Below are 18,929 nucleotides of genomic sequence, written 5' to 3'. Positions count from 1 at the left end.
GATGCTGGTTTGAACAGGGCAGATGTAACATTTGATCCCATTGCAGGTCATGAACTCTTTGAACATGGCACTGGTGAAACATGGCCCGTTATCACTCACAAGGCCATCAGGCAGGCCGTGCATGGCAAACATGGCTCGCAGGCTTTCTGTGGTGGCAACAGACGTGCTTGCCGACATTATCTCACATTCAATCCATTTGGAGTACGCATCTACAACCACTAGGAACATTTTACCCAAGAACGGGCCTGCATAGTCGACATGGACCCTAGACCACGGTTTGGGGGGCCAAGACCATAAACTTAGTGGCGTCTCCCTGGGTGCATTGCTTAACTGTGAACATGTGTTACATTTGTGCATGCAGGACTCTAAGTCCGCATCGATACCGGGCCACCACACGTGGGATCTGGCTATCGCTTTCATCATTACAATGCCTGGGTGAGTACTGTGGAGATCACTAATGAAAGTGTCCCTGCCCTTTTTGGGGACCACTACTCGATTGCCCCACAGAAGGCAGTCTGCCTGTACAGACATTTCAACTTTGCGCTGCTGGTACGGCTTTATCTCTTTCTGCATTTCCACAAGGACACTGGACCAGCTCCCGTGAAGCACACAATTTTTTACTCCAGACAGTAAGGGGTCCTGGCTCGTCCAGGTTCTAATCTGACAGGCTGTGACGGGTGATTGCTCACTCTCGAATGTTTCCATTACCATAACTAAATCTGCGGGCTGTGCCATTTCCAACCCCGTGGTGGGCAATGGCAACCTACTGAGAGCATCGGCACAGTTTTTTGTGCCTGGCCTGTGGCAGATGGTGTAGTTGTATGCGGACAACGTGAGCGCCCATCTCTGGATGTGGGCCGATGCATTCGTATTTATCCCCTTATTTTCAGAAAAGAGGGATATCAGTGGCTTATGGTCAGTTTCCAATTCAAATTTGAGCCCAAACAGATATTGATGCATTTTCCTTACTCCATAAACACACGCTAACACTTCTTTTTCAATCATGCTGCAGGCTCTCTCAGCCTTAGACAGACTTCTGGATGCATAAGCAACCGGTTGCAATTTCCCAGATTCATTAGCTTGTTGCAATACACACCCGACACCGTATGACAACGCATCACATGCTAGCACCAAATGTTTACATGCATCATACAACACAAGCAATTTGTTTGAGCATAACAGTTTTCTAGCTTTTACAAAGGCATTTTCTTGGCTTTTACCAAATACCCATTCGTCCCCTTTATGCAGTAAGGCATGCAGTGGTTCTAACAGTGTGCTGAGACCCGGTAAGAAGTTACCAAAGTAGTTCAGGAGTTCTAGAAACGACCACAGCTCTGTCATGTTCTGTGGCCTCGGTGCATTCTCGATTGCCTCTGTCTTCGAAGCGGTGGGCCTGATGCCGTCCGCCGCGATTCTTCTCCCCAGGAACTCCACTTCAGGCACCAGGAAAACGCACTTCGAGCGTTTTAACTTGAGCCCCACGCAGTTGAGCCAATTAAGAACCTCCTCCAGATTCTGCAGATGCTCGACTATGCCCTGACCTGTTACCAAGGTATCGTGCTGGAAGATAACCGTGTGCAAGACCGACTTTAGTAAGCTTTCCATGTTTCTCTGGAATATCGCCGCGGCTGATCGAATCCGAAACGGGCATCTGTTGTAAATGAAGAGACCTTTGTGCGTGTTGATGCAGGTGAGGCCCTTCGATGATTCCTCCAACTCCTGCGTCCTGTAAGCCGAGGTCAAGTCCAGCTTCGTGAACGTCTTTCCTCCTGCCTGCATCGCAAAAAAGTCGTCTGCCTTTGGTAGTGGGTATTGATCCTGCAGGGAGAAATGATTGATAGTTACTTTGTAATCACCACAGATTCTGATGGTGCCATCTCCCTTGAGGACTGGAACAATCGGACTGGCCCAATCATTGAATTCGATCGGCGAAATGATGCCCTCTCGTTGCAGCCAGTCCAGTTCAATCTCCACCCTCTCTCTCATCATGTACGGTACTGCTCTCACCTTGTGATGAATGGGTCGCGCCCCCAGAATTAAATGGATCTGCACTTTTGCTCTTTGGAATTTCCCGATGCCTGGTTCGAACTGCGAGGGGAACTTGTTGAAGACCTGGGCACACGAAGTGTCGTCGACGGACGAGAGCGCTCGGACGTCATCCCAGTTCCAGCGTATCTTTCCCAGCCAGCTCCTATCGAGCAGCATGGGACCATCGCCCGGTACCACCCAGAGTGGAAACTTGTGCACCGCTGCATCATAGGAGACCTTTACAGTAGCACTGCCGATTACGGGAATCAGTTCCTTTGTGTAAGTTCTCAGTTTAGCGCGAATGGGAGTCAGGACTGGCCTTGAGGCCTTGCTGTACCACAATTTATCAAAAGTCTTTTTGCTCATAATGGACTGGCTTGCGCCCATGTCCAGCTCCATTGACACCGGGAGTCCATTTAATTCAACCTTCAGCATTATCGGGGGACACTTTGTGCTAAATGTGTGCACCCCATATACCTCTGCCTTCTCGATCTGAGGCTCTGGTTTGTCGTGATCCACCATAGATCTGTCCTCCTCTGTAACATGGTGGTTTGCAGCATTAGCAGGTTTTGCACCTCGCCTGCACATATGTTGGAGGTGTCCTATTGTTCCACAGCCCTTGCAAACGTATCCTTTGAAGCAGCATGAATGGAAACGATGATCACCCCCACAGTGCCAACAAGGTGTTAATGGCCTAACATTCATCACCCTTGATGGTGGACTCTGAGACATCTGCGGATGTGCAGCTGCAAGCATATGAGGCCTGCCTTGTACGTTGTGATTCGAAAACAACATTACTTTGTTCACAGTACTTGCGGCAGCACTCGTGTGCTGAGAGATTTGTTTGGTATTGTCACTGGTGGCAATGAACGCTTGGACTATCACTATGGATTTACTCAAGGTTGGGGTCTCTACAGTCAAAAGTTTGTGAAGTATCACTTCATGGCTAATGCCAAGTACAAAGAAGTCCCTGAGCATGTGCTCCAAATGTCCTTCAAATTCTCAATGTCCTGTAAGGCGTCTTAGCTCGGCAACATAGCTTGCCACTTGCTGGCCTTCAGACCTTTTGTATGTGTAGAACCGGTAACTCGCCATTAAAACGCTTTCCTTTGGGTTCAGATGCTCCCGGACCAGTGTGCACAAATCATCGTACGATTTCTCTGTGTGTTTCGCTGGAGCAAGCGGATTTTTCATGAGGCCATACGTTTGTGCCCCGCAAACGGTGAGGAGAATCGCCCTTCATTTGCAGCGTTCGCTTCTCCTTCCAGCTCGTTGGCCACGAAGTATTGCTCGAGTCGCTCCACGAAGGTTTCCCAATCATCACCGTCCGAAAATTTCTCCAGGATGCCCACTGTTCTCTGCATCATTGGGTTTGTTATTTGTATCTCGTCACCAGTTGTTATGTACAAATAAAGAGTCTGACCAGATACTATGAGCTCAAAGTAAAGTGTGACCATAGTCTTTTATTACAGGTCTCCAGAGTGCCTCTCCAGCCTGTGAAGCCTCCTTAATTACAGGTGCTCCCAAGGGATTGTGGGATCCCTTGGGACTCCAGGTGATGAGCCCTCTGGTGGTTACACAAGGTATTTACAGGTTTACATATATAACAAAAGCTATAGCCAGATCCCATGTGTGGTGGCCCGGCATCGACTCAGATTTAGAGTCATGCGTGCGCCAATGCAACACTTGCTCTCAACTGAGCAATGCATACAGAGAGGCACCGCTATGTTTGTGGTTGTGGCCCTTCAAACCGTGGTCTAGGATCCACGTTGACTTTGCGGGCCAATTTCTAGGCAAAATGTTCTCGGTTGTTGTGGATTCTTATTCAAAATGGATTGAATGTGTAATAATGTCTGTAAGCACGTCCACCGCCACCATCGAAAGCCTACGAGCCATGTTTGCCACACACAGCCTGCCTGATGTTCTTGTCAGCGACAATGAGCCGTATTTCACCAGTGCTGAATTCAAGGAATTCATGACCCTCAATGGGATCAAGCATGTCACATCTGCCCCATTCAAGCCCGCATCCAACGGCCAGGCAGAATGGGCAGTTCAAACCATCAAGCAAAGCTTGAAACATGTGTCGGAAAGCTCCCTGCAGAGCCGACTGTCCAGAGTCCTGCTCAGCTACCGCACCAGACCCCACTCGCTCAACAGGGTTCCCCCAGCCGAGCTGCTCATGAAAAGGGCACTCAAAACAACACTCTCTCTTGTCCACCCTGATCTCCATGATCACGTCGAGGGCAGGCAGCATGAACAAGGCATGTACCATGATCGCGCAAACTTGTCACGTGATATTGAGGTCAATGACCCTGTGTTTGTACTCAATTATGGACATGGTCCCAAGTGGCTTGCTGGCACTATCACATCCAAAGAAGGGAGTAGGGTGTTTCAGGTCAAATTGGCCAATGGACTAACATGCAGAAAGCATTTGGACCAAACCAAATTGCGGTTCACTAACAGCTACGAGCAACCCGAAGAGAACACCACCAACTTCGACCCTCCACCACACTCAAAAGTGGCAACCGACATCACGGTTGACCATGAAGCCGAACTCACCATCCCCAGCAGCACAGCAAGGCCAGCTGCCCAACAGCCCAGTGAAGAACCAACCAACTCATCCACACTTGCATTTGTACCGAGACGAGCGACACGGGAGCGAAAAGCCCCAGATCGTCTCACCCTGTAAATAAGTGTACTATTGACTTTGGGAGGGAGTAATGTTATGTATGTAACCCTTGGCAACCTGTATCACACCACCACCAGAGGGCATACCTGTTGGAGTCCCAAGGGATCCCAGCATCCCTTGGGAGCACTGTATATAAGCAAGCATCCCTTGGGAGCACTGTATATAAGCAGGCCTCCCACGCTGTACCAGCACTCTGGAGTTTAATTAAAGGAGCTAAGGTCACACTTACTCATTGCATACAGTACTCAGTTTCATCCTTTATTATGAGCGTAACAATACCACCTTATGTTTTCAATTAAAACCTAGTGCCAGATTGCGCTAACCTGCCAAGGTTGCAGGCTACTAATGTCCTACAGTTCCTGAGTAGGTAACAGTTTTATGAGCAGAAAAGAACTTGAAAAAACACTTATCAGAAGATGTGGCAACTCATTTTTATTTAGGAATTTAGAACAGGAAAGGAATTCAGAATCAAATTGGAGTCCTGACTTTCAACAGACTAATTAAAATCTGACTATTAAAGAAATAATTAACTTGCATGTATATAGGGAAGTGAGGGGGGAAGGTAGTGAGGGGGTGAAGGGGGGAGCGGGGAGTGCGGGGGGGTGGAAGAGGAGACAGGACATCAGTTGAACATCTCAAGCAAAAGACAGCATCTCTGATAATACAGCACCTCCCTACTGCTGCAATGCCAGCTAGATTATATGATCAAACCTACTGACGCAGAACCAAGCATGCTGCAACTGAGCCAAGGCTGACAACTATTATGGGTCTGGACCAATGTTCCCTCTAAGCTGCGCGTTAAACCAAGGCTCCGTCTGCTCTCTCAGGTGGACGTAAAAGATCCCATGTCATTATTTCGAAGGGCAGGAGAGTTATCCCCGGTGTCTTGGCTAATATTTATCCCTAAATTAACATAGCAAAAATAGATTATCTGGTCATTATCACATTGCTGTTTGTGGGAGCTTGCTGGCGTGCAAATTGGCTGCTGGGTTTTCCACATTACAACAGTGGCTACACTTCAAAAATACTTTATTGGATGTAAAGCAATTTGTGACGTCCGGTGGTTGTGAAGGCACTATATAAATGCAAGTCTTTTTTTTCTATGTTAGATAAAGGGGAACCAGGAGATGTCGTATACTTGGATTTCCAAAAGGCATTCGATAAGGTGCCACATGAAAGTTTGCGACCCGAAATTCACGGTCCCAGAAAGGACCGTTACTGCCTGTTTGTGGCGGCCATTCGTCAAAATCAAAGAGGTAAGGAGGGAGGGAGAGAGGGAGGGAGCGAGGGAGAGAGAGAGGGAGAGAGAGAGAGAGAGGGGGAGGGAGGGAGAGAGGGAGACGGTGAGAGGGAGAGGGTGAGAGAGAGGATGAGAGAGAGAGGGTGAGAGCGAGGGTGAGAGAGCGAGGGTGAGAGAGGATGAGAGAGAGAGAGTGAGAGAGGGGGTGAGAGAGAGGGAGAGAGCGAGGGTGAGAGAGATGGTGAGAGAGAGAGGGGGTGAGAGGAAGAGAGGGTGAGAGAGCGAGGGTGAGAGAGCGAGGGTGAGAGAGATGGTGAGAGAGAGAGGGTGAGAGAGAGAGGGTGAGAGAGCGAGGGTGAGAGAGAGAGGGTGAGAGAGCGAGGGTGAGAGAGATGGTGAGAGAGAGAGGGTGAGAGAGAGAGGGTGAGAGAGCGAGGTTGAGAGAGGGTGAGAGAGCGAGGGTGAGAGAGAGAGGGTAAGAGAGAGAGGGTGAGAGAGAGAGTGAGAGAGCGAGGGTGAGAGAGCGAGGGTGAGAGAGGATGAGAGATGGTGAGAGAGAGGGTGAGAGAGATGGTGAAAGAGAGAGGGTGAGAGAGCGAGGGTGAGAGAGAGAGGGTGAGAGAGCGAGGGTGAGAGAGATGGTGAGAGAGAGAGGGGGTGAGAGGGAGAGAGGGTGAGAGAGAGAGGGTGAGAGAGAGAGGGTGAGAGAGATAGAGGGTAAGAGAGAGAGAAGGTGAGAGAGAGGCGCAGCGAGAGAGGGAGAGGGAAAGAGAAAGCGAGGGCGAGAGAGAGGGAGGGGAGCAAAAGAGAAAGGAGAAAGAGGTAGAAGTGAGGAAAGGGAATGAGAAACAGAATGAGAAAATTTGATTGGGATAGAGAGAAATAGGAATAGAGAAAAAGAAAGAGAAAGAGGGGAAAAAAAAACTAGAGAGAGAGAGAGAAATAGAGGTCCCGAGATTCACAGAGACAAAACTGAAATCTCAAACCAGGGGCTCAGGTGGAAACATCACCCCGGCTCAGTATTCCGAGCGGTAACAAATGGGAATTAGTTCCACCTCCGCCGCCTCCAAGCTAGATCCAAAGTCGTTTCATCCTTGGTCATCGAACTACAGTACGTAGATGACGCTTGCGTCTGCGCACACTCGGAAGCCAAACTCCAAGCCATCGTCAACACCTTCACCGAGGCATACGATAGCATGGGCCTTACACTAAACATCCATACGACAAAGGTCCTCCACCAACCTGACTCTGCCACACAGTGCTGCCCCCTGGTTATCAAAATCCACGGTTAGGCCTTGGACAATGTGGACCATTTTCCATACCTCGGGAGCCTACTGTCAGCAAGGGCAGACATTGATGATGACGTCCAACACCACCTTTAGTGTGCCAGCGCAGTCTTCGGTCGCCTGAGGAAGAGTGTTTGAAGACCAGGACCTCAAATCTGGCACAAAGCTTATGGTCTACAGGGCAGTACTGATGGCTCAGTGACGTGGACTATTTCCAGCAGACACCTCAAAGCACTGGAGAAGTACCACCAACACTGCCTCGGCAAGATCCTGCAAATCCATTCGGAGGACAGACACACCCAACATCAGTATTCTCGCTCAGGCAAACATCCCCTGCATCAAAGCACTGACCACGCTCGATCAGCTCCGCTGGGCGGGCCACATCATCCACATGTCTGACACGAGACTCCCAAAGCAAGCGCTCTTCTCGAGACGGCAAGTAAGCTCCAGGTGGGCAGAGGAAGCACCTCAAGGATACCCTCAAAGCCTCCTTGATAAAGTGCAACATCCCCTCTGTCACCTGGGAATCCCTGGCCCAAGACCAGCCAATATGGAGGAAGAGCATCCGGGAGGGCGCTAAGCACCTTGAATCTCGTCGCTGAGGGCATGCAGAAAGCAAGAGCAGACAGCGGAAGGAGCGTGCGGCAACCCAGGCTCCCCACTCACCCCTTCCTTCAACCTCTGTCTGCCCCTCCTGTTACAGAGACTGTAGGTCCCGCATTGGACTGTTCAACCACCTGAGAACTCACTTTTAGTGTGGAAGCAATTCATCCTTGACTTCGAGGGACTGCCTATGATGATCTTACACGTGGCTAACCTGCGACTTTGCCTCAGTGTTTCCCCTGTGGCTGCCTCATGAGTCTGGGAAGGTTGCTGCGTTCCCTGTGTGGAAGATGCAGATGTCTTTTAGGATGTCCTCGAGCAGCTTTGGGCCTGGAAAGGCCGGCTGGAGGGTTCAGTCTGACTTGACTCGGGCGAGGCCATGCGTGGAGGCACTAGCAGAGTGACAGATCTGGTACCAGGAATGCTGCGAGCTGGTGGGGGCGCATCATCCGTAGCCTGGCCTGAGGAGTCTGAATAGCTCACCAGTGGTGGCACAATACCACAACCACCAATCTGATGGAGCTCAGGTCGGTGCTGTGGTGCCACACCAGAAGGTCCCCCGTGGCGTGTGGTGGACCCAGCAGCGAAAGCAACACTGAAGTCTCAGGGGTCATCCAGCTGAGACTGTATGCGAGCAGCCACAGTCTGAAAGCCACCAGATATGACAGCACTTAGACGCTCCGTCGACTCTTGCAGAGCCGCGCCCATGCTCTCCAAAGCATGTTCCCTCGTGCCTGTGTTGCAATGGCAGCTGCAACATCACCCTAAGGGTCAATTTCCTGCGGGAATAATGCCCCAATTAAGACTGCAAACTTTCAGATTTGACGGGCTAATAAGACTAGAACACTTTTTTGTGGTCAAAAAGCTGAATTTGCATCCAATGGCCATCGCAAACTTTGCAGCGTTAATCGGGGGAAAAAGGCCTTTCCACCACCAGCTTTCTGGCTGCACTGAATTTTGGCTGCAAGGGCTCATTGGGTTGGGGGTAATGTATTAGCATGGATAGAGGGTTGATTAACAGACAGAAAACAGAGAGTAGGGATAAATGGGTAATTTTTCGGTTGGTGATCTATCACTAGTGTGATCAGTGCTTGGCCCTCTGGTGTTTACAATCTATATTAATAACTTAGATGAAGGGACCGAGGACAATGGATCCAAGTTTGCTGACGATACAAAGCTAGGTGGGGAAGTACGCTGTGAGGAGGACACAAAGAGACTACAAAGGGATATAGACAGGTTAAGAAAGTGGGCAATAAGGTGGCAGATGGAGTATAATGTGGGGTTATTCACTTTGGCAGGAAGAATAGGAAAACAGAATCTTTTTTAAATGGTGAGAAACTATTAAATGTTGTTGTTCGAGAGATTTAGGTGTCCTCATTCAGGAAACACAGAAAGTTAGCATGCAGGTACAGTAATCAATAAGAAGGCAAATGGCGTGTTGGCCTTTATTGCAAGGGCGTTGGATTATAAGAGTAAGGAAGCCTTACTACAACGTACAGGGCTTTGGTGAGACCACACCTGGAGTACTGTACACAGTTTTGGTCTCCTTATCTGAGATAGGACATACATGCCTTAGAGGTGGTGCAACAAAGATACACTAGGTTTATCCCTGGGATAATAGGGTTGTTCTATGAGGAGAGATTGAGTAGATTGGGCCTATACTCTCTGGAGTTTAGAAGAATTAGAGGTGATTTCATTGCAACATATAAGAACTTGGGGGGGATTGACAGAGTAGATGCTGAGAGGTTGCTTCCCCTGGCTGGAGTGTCTAGAATGAGGGGGCATAGTCTCAGGATAAGGAGTTGCCCATTTTAGACTGAGATGAGGAAGAATTTCTTCACTCAGAGGGTTATGAATCTTTGGAATTTTCTACCCAAAAGGGCTGTGGATTCTCAGTGGTTGAATATATTCAAGGCTGAGATAGATAGATTTTTGGGGCTAGAATTTCCCTATCCTGTTTTTCTGGCGCCCTCATCACAGGTCTGCCGCTTTTGTCCGCCTCCAAGCACGCCGAAAAAAGACCTCCGTATTCTGGCCGCTCCCCAGCCTCTCCTCGGTCATGGCGCAGGAAACAGTGCCGGGACCTCTGCACATGCGTGCTGGAGTCTGTGCGCATGTGCAGTAGCTCCTGCAGGCCATTTCTGCAAACGTGCACTGCAGGCTGTGTGGGAGGGGCTGAAGCTCGCCATCCCTAGCCCTGGCCGAATGGGCTCTCTCATCGGTGGCCAGAGTGTGCTCTGCAGGCTGTGTCAACTCTGACCTGATTGTAAAACTCCTGAAGACTTTCTGGGGGTCTGGGTTTGTAACTCTCGACCAGATGAACCGGGGATTCATGCGGGTGTTTGATGCCATGCCGGACATCAGTCTAGTCGTGCTTCGAGGAGTCTGAAGGGGTTTGTGGACCATTGTCATCAGCAAGTGGTCATCACCAAAGCCCTTCAAGATCAGTGTCCCAAACATGAAGCTAGGCCCTCTGTGAGCGAGGACGGGAATAACTGTGTCACGCAGGCAGCCAGTAAGTGGCCCCGACAGATGCGCCTGAGCGGAGGGAACATCCACCGTATCTCGGGCAAACAAGATCCTCAGGATACTGAAGTCCAAGGGGCTGGCTCCAGACCTTCCAGAGGATTTGTACCATTTGATCAAGAGGGTACTTCCACCTCCCCCCTCCTCTCTCCCCCTCCCCCCCTCCTCTCCCCCCCTCCCCCCTCTTCTCCCCCCTCCTCTCCTCTCTCCTCCCTCTCCTCTCTCTCCCCATTCCCTCCACCCCCTCCCTTCTTCCCTACCCCCCCTCCCCTCCCCCTCTTACCCAACCCCCTCCCTCCCCTCCCCCTCTTCCCCACACTCCCCCCCCCACCACTACCCTCCCCCCGCCTCTCCCCCTCCTAGTCCTAGCTGAATGGGTTCCCTCATCAGTGGCCCGCTGCGTTCCCTAAGGTAGGACTTCTATTTTTTATTTGCAATTTATTGATTGATTTTAGTGCTTTAGGTGCCGGGTTCCTTCTATTTCTTTATTTGTTATTTATTGATTGCTTATTACTTTGATCTTGGTGCTTTAGGGGCAGGGTTCCTTCTATTTTATTTGTTAATTAATTGCTTATTACATTTTGTGCTTTGTTTGGTGCTTTAAATGTAGTTACTTGCGCAGGTTCCTTAACTGTAAGTAAGGTCTTTCTGTGCAGACAAAAGTGGACACACACGCTGCCCTAAGTTAGTTTAGTACAATTTTTTTCTGGCCAAATTGGCATAAATGGTGTAAGTGGCTGGGAACGCCACCTTTTGAAAAAAAAAACTGACCTAACAAAAAACTAAACTAACTCACTTACACTGGCACAAATTAAATGGCTTTATTTGCAACTAAAAAGATACAACTGAAAAATCAAGTTACACCAAAAAAAACAGTGCAACTCAATTTGGGCCCTTGGCGATCTAGGGGAGTCAAGAGATATGGGGATATGGGCAATTCTTGTCCCCTCCTGATAGCCAAATTGTGCAGCATGGAGCACACCACCACGAATTGAGCTACCTGCTCAGGGTGGTATTGGAGCTTGCCTCCTGAGTGGTCCAGGCATCTAAAGCGCTGCTTCAGCACTCCAATGGTTTTCTCCACGATATTGCGAATGGCTCTGTGGCTCTCGTTGTATCGCTTCTCGGCTTCGGTGTGGGTGTCATGCAGGGGGGTCATCAGCCAGGTGTCGAGGCCATATCCTTTGTCATCAACCATCCAGCATTGACCTTGTGGCTGATTGTTAAACAAGTCAGATACAGTGCTCTCACGCTGGATGTGAGCAGTATGGATGCTGCCTGGAAAGTTAGCATTCACTGCCATAATAATTTGCTGGTGATTGGCATTGTTGCACATTCAGGGAGTGGAATCCCTTGCGGTTCCTGAAAACCTCTGCATCCTGAAAAGGTGCCCGCATCGCGATGTGCGTACAGTCTATTGCTCCCTGCACCTTGGGGAAGTTAGCAATTCAGTAGAATCCTAAATCCCTCTCAGTCTGAGCCTCCCTGGTCATAGGGAAGCTGATAAAGTCCATCCTGCATGCATAAAGGGCTTCAGTGACCTGTCTAATACAGCAATGTGTGGCATGCTGAGACATACCGCAAATGTCGGCAGCTGAGGCCTGAAAAGAACCCAAAGCATAGAACGACAGTGCTGCAGTGACTTTGACCTCGATGGACAGTGCAGTCCAGATGGTGCTGACAGGCTGCTGATCTCCCTTTATGAGCTGGCATATCTCACTGATAACCTCTTTGTGGAAGCGCAGTCTCCGAAGGCAGGTGGTGTCGGGCAAGTTGAGGTAAGACTGCTTCACCCTGTACTTGCAGTGGGTGTAACACCCGGTCCTCCTCATCAGTCTATCACGTTTTACATTGGGCACATGATACTGTCGAGCGTATCTTCTGCCATCTCGAGTCTGCAGCATGTAAGTGGCCATCAAGAGAGGGTGAGAAAGGTCAGGCCCCATTCCAATAGCTATCTGTTTTCCACCGATTGGTCACAAAGAATGAATGTCCCCACTAAGACACCTAGTAAATTCCAATCGTCCACAGTATGATAAAGATATTTGTTCAAATGTTCACATCACCTCCAAAGACCTCCAGAGTGCATCTGTACTCCCCCGAGGTTGAAGCAGACTAGTCTTTTAAATGATGCGACATGTGATTTAGAACATGGCGTCCATACCGCTATGAGTAATTCCAGTTAGTTCCACTTTTTCCTGGCGGTTCTTTGGTCAAGCGATATTGTGGGTGAGATGTGTGCGAGATGGTGAAAGTGACGCTGGGCGATCTCCTGGACGTTAGTTTTGGCAAATGTGATCTTTACGACAAAAGATCAAAGTGGGCGGTCAGTATTATTGAATCTCGCTGTTAATTACGTGCGGAAAGTAACGCTGGGTGATATTATGGGCGTTGGTCTCGCCCATTCTGATGATTCTGCCCAAAAAAAGTGGGCGGGCGATATTAATTTTTCCTGGCATTACGTACATGGGGAAAGTAACGCTCGGCGATAAGTGTCCGAAAAATGGGCGTCAGTTTCCATTTTGTGGCTAAATGGGCGATATCTGGGTGTTATATCACATTTCAGCGGTAAAATGGACGTTAAGTGGGCGTTATGCATGCAAAAAAAGTGTAAAATCTAGCCCAATTACCCTAACTTTATCCATAAAATAAATATTTTCAAGAAACGAGCGAGGTTGGAAACTAGAGGTAAGAAAAGGAGCATCTATCAGCAGGATTCAAGCCTTGGTCTGACTGGCATGTACAGTTTACTGTTATTGAGAGGAAAGGAGGTGACTCTGGTACCATTAGTCTCACTGCAGGTGGAAGAGGGCTCCTAAATATTGGACATTCTGGAGGCGATTTTCAACTGCCACCTGAAAAATGGTGACTGGCACAAGAAGATTGAGGGGACAGAGGATTCCCAACCACTCCTTGGACACCCAAGGCTCTGTACAACTGAAGCATCACTTCTTCCCATTTGTATTCCAGCCCGCTTGAGTTAAAGGCCAACATTCCTTTAGCCTTTTGATTACTTTTTATTCCTGTGCACTAACGTTTAGTGATTTGTGCACATGGACAGTTCGTAGTTTTTCACCATTAAGAAAGTATTCCAATGTCTTTCTCAGATCTAAAGTAGATGACGTCACACTTTCCCTCGCCCCACGCCCCCCCCGCACTATTTTTATGCTTGCCTCCGCTTGATAAAAAAAAATTTCTCCCCCTGTCCATCCCACTCAGCAGGATCTCATGAAAAGTACAACACGGCCACCTGCTTGGAGGCAGCAATGTGATATTATATGAGAATGTGGTCCAGCATTCTTACATAATACTGCATAATTTTCAAGTGTTCCAAATTACAGGAAGATTCAAAGTTGATGTAGATTTTGATATGGGGGAGGGGGAGAGAGGAGGGTGGAGTTGTTTGGGGGGAATCCTACAAATAGATTAAAGTATGAACTTATGTTTTACAAACGGAACCAATATTTATTGTCTTTCAGCCCACACATTTTGTCAGCCTCCCCTGCAATAATAATAACTTTTAAAAGATCTGTAAATGTGACAGTGTTTGCAGATAAAAAGTGGTCATCATGGAACCAGAATAACATTATTGATGAGAAGAATGCCTGGGTACAGCAGAATATCATCCTTGCTAGTACCCCCCCCAGGCACTAGCCCAGTAAAATTATATTTCACATAAATTAAACCAATCGTTTTACCACCCATGTCTCAGCTCATTCGCTGCTGAAAACTTCATCCATGCCTTTGTTACCTTTAGATTTGACTATTCCAATGCACTCCTGGCTGGTCTCCCACGTTCTACCCCATGTAAACTTCAGGTCATCCAAAACTCTGCTGCCCGTGTCCTAACGCGCACCAAGTCCTGTTCACCCATCACCCTAACGCTCGCTGACCAACATTGCCTCCCAGTTAAACAACACCTCGATTTAAAAACTCTCATCCTTGTTTTCAAATCCCTCCATGGGGCCTCACCCCACTCTACCTCTATAATCTCCTTCAGCCCCACAATGTCCCCCCCCCGCCCCCGAGATATCTGCACTCCTCTAATTCTGCTCTCTTGAGCATCCTTGGTTATAATTGCTCAACCATTAGTGGCCGTGCCTTCTGTTGCCTAGGTCCTAGGTCTGGAATTCCCTGCCTAAACCTCTCTGCCTCTCTTTCCTTCTTTAATACACTCCTTAAAACCTACGGGGGCGAATTTGCACCTTTTTATAGCCCTGTTAGCAGCTCCGGGGGGGCGCTAACGGGGCGCAATGGCGTTTTTGCCATGCGGAGAGGGGCGCTAATGCTACTGGGGATATTGCCCCTGGAGCTTTTGGAGACACTGTCCTGGTATCACCGCGCCCCGTGATTAGCGCCCCAGGTTGACGTGCAACCGGCAATGACATCATCGCCGTGCATGCCATGCCTCACCACCCCGTGTTGACCCCAATGCCCCGCGAGGACATCCACCGCTAGGGAACCCCTCGAAGGGGAGGCCTTTAGTGCCCCGGGCTGCCATCTTTATTTGTCGACTGACTCTTGCATCGACCCAACAATGGCAGCCCTCGGGTTGCTTGGGCCACCACCGTGCAGCCCGGCACGCCATTTTGGGTGCTGAGCTGCTGGCCCAGCTGATCGCCTCCCTGGTGGCCCAGCTGATCACCTCCCTGGTGGCCCAGGGCTGGCCACCAAAGGGCCTGCAGAGTGTACAGCGGCCCACCCTTTTAATTGAAGGGGAGAGGTGTTGTGGCGTGTCATGGTGGCCTGCTCTGCACCAGGAGTGCCCCCCAAAGGAAGTGGAGTGCCGGAGACAGCGCTCCGCTTCCTTTGAGAGCGTACATCCTAATTCTGAGTCGGGGTGCGACTTCTGGGCCAGGTGCAGGAAGTCCCAGCCTCGGAAGGTTACTGTCCCCAATCAGGGCAAGAGCAATTTCGGGGCCTACCTCTTTGACCAAGCTATTGCTCATCTGCCCTAATATCTCCTTATGCGGCTTGGTGTCAAATTGTGTTTGGTAATGCTCCCGTGAAGTGCCCTGGGACTTTTTACTACATTAAAGGCGCTATTTAAATGCAAGCTGTTGTTCAACTTATCGCACGGTTAATTTTACAGTTGGGCAATTAACAACGTTTTTAAATTTGCTGAGATTTGTAACACTGGATGAAGATTGGACTAAGGCAGTGTGCGGGGTGGGTAGATCAATTAGATAAAGGGGGTAAATGGAAGTGATTGTGTACAGGGCACTCTGATGAGTAAACCACGTACACACTTAACTGAAGAATTGTATTTTACACTTAATTCTCCCACTAACGGGAACCGATTATGACCAGTGTTTATCTATGTAAATGTAGAAATAACAAAATTCAGTTCCATGGTCACTGCATTTCATATCGCAAGAATAACTAACTCTCATGAGACTTAAGAAAACTCATCATATTTGTTATAGGTCAGGATGGATGCATCATCATAGGTAGTCCCTCATCTCGAGGATGACATGCTTCCATGCCAAAAAGCGATGCATTCACAGGTGTTTCAATGAATGACCTAATATTTCAGGTCCCGAAGTACATCCAGACGAGTGGAAGATACCTGTGTGTGGATTTTTTTAACATGTGGTGACCGTTGCACACCAGCCACCGCACGGGCTTGACAGAGCTAGGTCCTGGTCCACTGGCAATGATTAACCAAGACGACTGGAGTCCAGCACTGCTGCTCAGACCTAGTGCGCACGCATATTGCAGTGTGGGCTGGCCCATGCTGCCCCTGGGCCCACACCTCTTCTGGGCCCCGAACTTATGCCTCTCCTGGACCCCGATCACATCGCTCCACGATCTCTCACTGCTCCTGCGCCCCAACTTCGCCACTCCTGCTGTACCTGTCCACACTCCAATCACCGACCTGGACCTTGATGATGTTCAATCCAGTCACCCTCTTCACAGCCGACGCCCTCCTGCACCAAATCGTGCTGTACCTTGCAGTGGCATGCCTCCACATTGCTCCAGGCCGTCGCTCGCCACTCCTTTTATGGCCCCGACCTGGAAAAGCGCGGAAGCCCTGACCTGCGAGAGACCATCAGCGGCAGGTCAGGGCCATAAAAGGAGCGGCGGCCTGGAGCAGCGTGGCAGCCCCGACCTGAGATAGATGCAAGGTCATTCTCTCCCACACTAACTTCCAATTCACACTTTTTGACATTTGCGTAACTTTTTAAACTGCACTTGGCCAATATTTATCTCTCAATCAACATATCAAAAAAATAGCTAGTTCTTCAGTTTTCCTCATACTATTTTATACAGAAACTGAACCGTACTGTCATTGCAACTGACCTAAATGTAGTTCTTCACAAATTCTTTCCAGATTTTGGCCGATTCCACATTTGTAAATAATTCCAGGATTCACTATTCCACCACCATGAGATGCATTTGCTTTCGGAGCACCAACAACAAACCTGAAATGGCAACGGAAAACAAATTAGGTAACCAGAGAGAAAATACAGCAATGTTAGAATTTTTTCCATGAGTTACACTTACTCTACTGGCAAAATCACAGTGGTTTCAAAACTTTTGGATTAAAAGGAACACATTCCTTGCCATTTACGTCTGGGGGCTACCCAAAAGATCCAGGCCTCTAAACACATTCTAAACGTGGACTTTTCATTTTCACTCTACTGAATTTAGTTGGACAATTTTCAAAGTTCATGCCATTGATATTTAAAAAATAAAGTTTATAATATTGTCCTTGTTTACACTTTATCACAAATTAAACCTCAAAAAGCTTTACGTGAACATATTTCAAAACTCACCACTTTTCGTCTTTGTAACTGTGCAATATTACCGAATAGCCAAACAATGTTCCTTTCGGCCCTTTAACCAGGACAGGACTTTCCAAATCTAGATTGTACAAGTGCACCGTCTTGAATAAACAACACAGAACCAAGTTCGTCCAAATGTCACTCGAGTCGAAACTCTCCGCAAACTTTTTCAGTCTCATTTTCTTTTGAACGTCAGTTACACTATGAGTCAAAATTATCAGAGAGTTCTGCTCCCCAACATGAAACTTATTACTGAAGGTGGTCCCAATATGAGCGATGAAACCACCAAGTAACACCCACATTCATTAACAAACCCACCCATCTTGTGCCGGCGCTTATAAATAAAACACAGAGACTAAGCGGTAGGGGGCGCTGTTCACCTCACGCCCCAGAGTCCACAGTTGGGCGAGTTGGCCAGCATAGCTGTGCATATGTCGCGCTGTTCTAAGGATTAAGGCACATATTGGTTCCGATGAGGACTGTCACAGTTACGAAATTTACCCGATATTAATTACTTTTTAAAAATTCAATTTGAAAAGGTACACTGGGAATGTGGTGAAGGGGTTTGTAAGCCTTGGGGTAGGGTTCTAGGAGTGGGTGGGAGAAAATCTGAGGAGGGGTGAGCTTCTCATTTGAGAGGGGGTTTGGAGCATTGGTGATTGCTCGGATCTGGCAGTATTTGGGGGGGAGGGGACAGGGATTAACACCCTTGCTGGCTCTGAAAGAAGCAAAGGTAGAAATAGTAGAGGCATTGGTCACAATCTTCCAATCCTCAGTTGGATACAGGAGCAGTGCCAGAGGAGTGGAGAGTTGCTAATGTTATACCACTATTCAAGAAAGGGGAGAGGGATAAACCAGGAAACTATGGGCCAGTTAGCCTAACATTGGTGATGTGGAGGTTATTGAAAACCATTATCAGGGACAAATGAAACTTTCATTAAGAAAGGCATGGGTTAATCAAGGAAAGCCAGTATGGATTTGTTAAAGGTAAGTTGTGTATAACTAGATTGAATTCTTTGATGAGGTAACAAAGAAGGTTGATCAAGGTAGTGCAGTAGATGTATATATGGACTTTCAGAAGACATTCAACAAAGTGCCACACTGGAGGCTTATTAAGAAAATGGAAGCCCATGGAATTAAGGGGAAAGTGGCAGTATGAATACAAAATTGGCTCAGTGACAAGCTGATTCCAAACATAATTTCAAAAGCGAGTTGGACAGGTACTTGAAGATGAAAAACTTCCAGGGTTACGGACAAAAAAGCGAGGATGTGAGACGAAGCACAACTGCTCTTTCAAAGAACCAGCACAGGTGTGATGGGCTGAATGGCCTCCTTCTGAGCTGTAAATCTCTATGGGCTAGAACCTCCACTTTTTTTGCATGCTTAATGCCCACTTAACACCCATTTTACCGCTGAAATTATGTATAACGCCCATATATCGCCCATTTTGGCACAAAATGGAAACTGGCGGACATTTTTCAGAAACTTATCGCCGAGCGTTACTTTCCCCATGTGCTTAATGCCGAGAAAAAATATTATTGCCTGCCCACTTTTTTGCACGGGATCAGCATAATGGGCGAATTCAACGGCCATAATATCGGCCAGCGTTACTTTCTGCACGGAATTAACGGCGAGATTCAATATTAACGCCCGTCCATTGTTTTTTGTCGCAAAGAGCATATTTACCCAAACTAGCGGCCATGGAGATCGGCCATCGTCAATTTCACCATCTCAGATACATATCGTCCACAATATCGCTCGCCCAAAAA

The 18,929-nt window shown here is 48.3% G+C and overlaps 1 protein-coding gene across 1 annotated transcript in view; it reads right to left on the bottom strand.

Moving 5' to 3' along the window:
- The window catches only part of itga4 (integrin alpha 4), a 185,843-nt gene extending 168,504 nt beyond the window's left edge, over positions 1-17,339 (bottom strand). Inside the window, exons 1-2 of the mRNA XM_070875800.1 lie at positions 17,152-17,339; positions 16,676-16,797 (exon numbers count right to left, since the gene is read on the bottom strand). Coding sequence (XP_070731901.1) covers positions 16,676-16,797; positions 17,152-17,339 — 310 coding nt within the window. The remainder of the gene's footprint in view (positions 1-16,675; positions 16,798-17,151) is intronic.
- Positions 17,340-18,929: the final 1,590 nt, after the last annotated feature.

The sequence above is a fragment of the Pristiophorus japonicus genome, chromosome 3 (genome assembly GCF_044704955.1).
Source record: "Pristiophorus japonicus isolate sPriJap1 chromosome 3, sPriJap1.hap1, whole genome shotgun sequence".
Lineage (NCBI taxonomy): Eukaryota > Metazoa > Chordata > Chondrichthyes > Pristiophoridae > Pristiophorus > Pristiophorus japonicus.
Note: the sequence above shows the minus strand (reverse complement) of the source record. Positions and strands in the feature narration are given on the sequence as shown.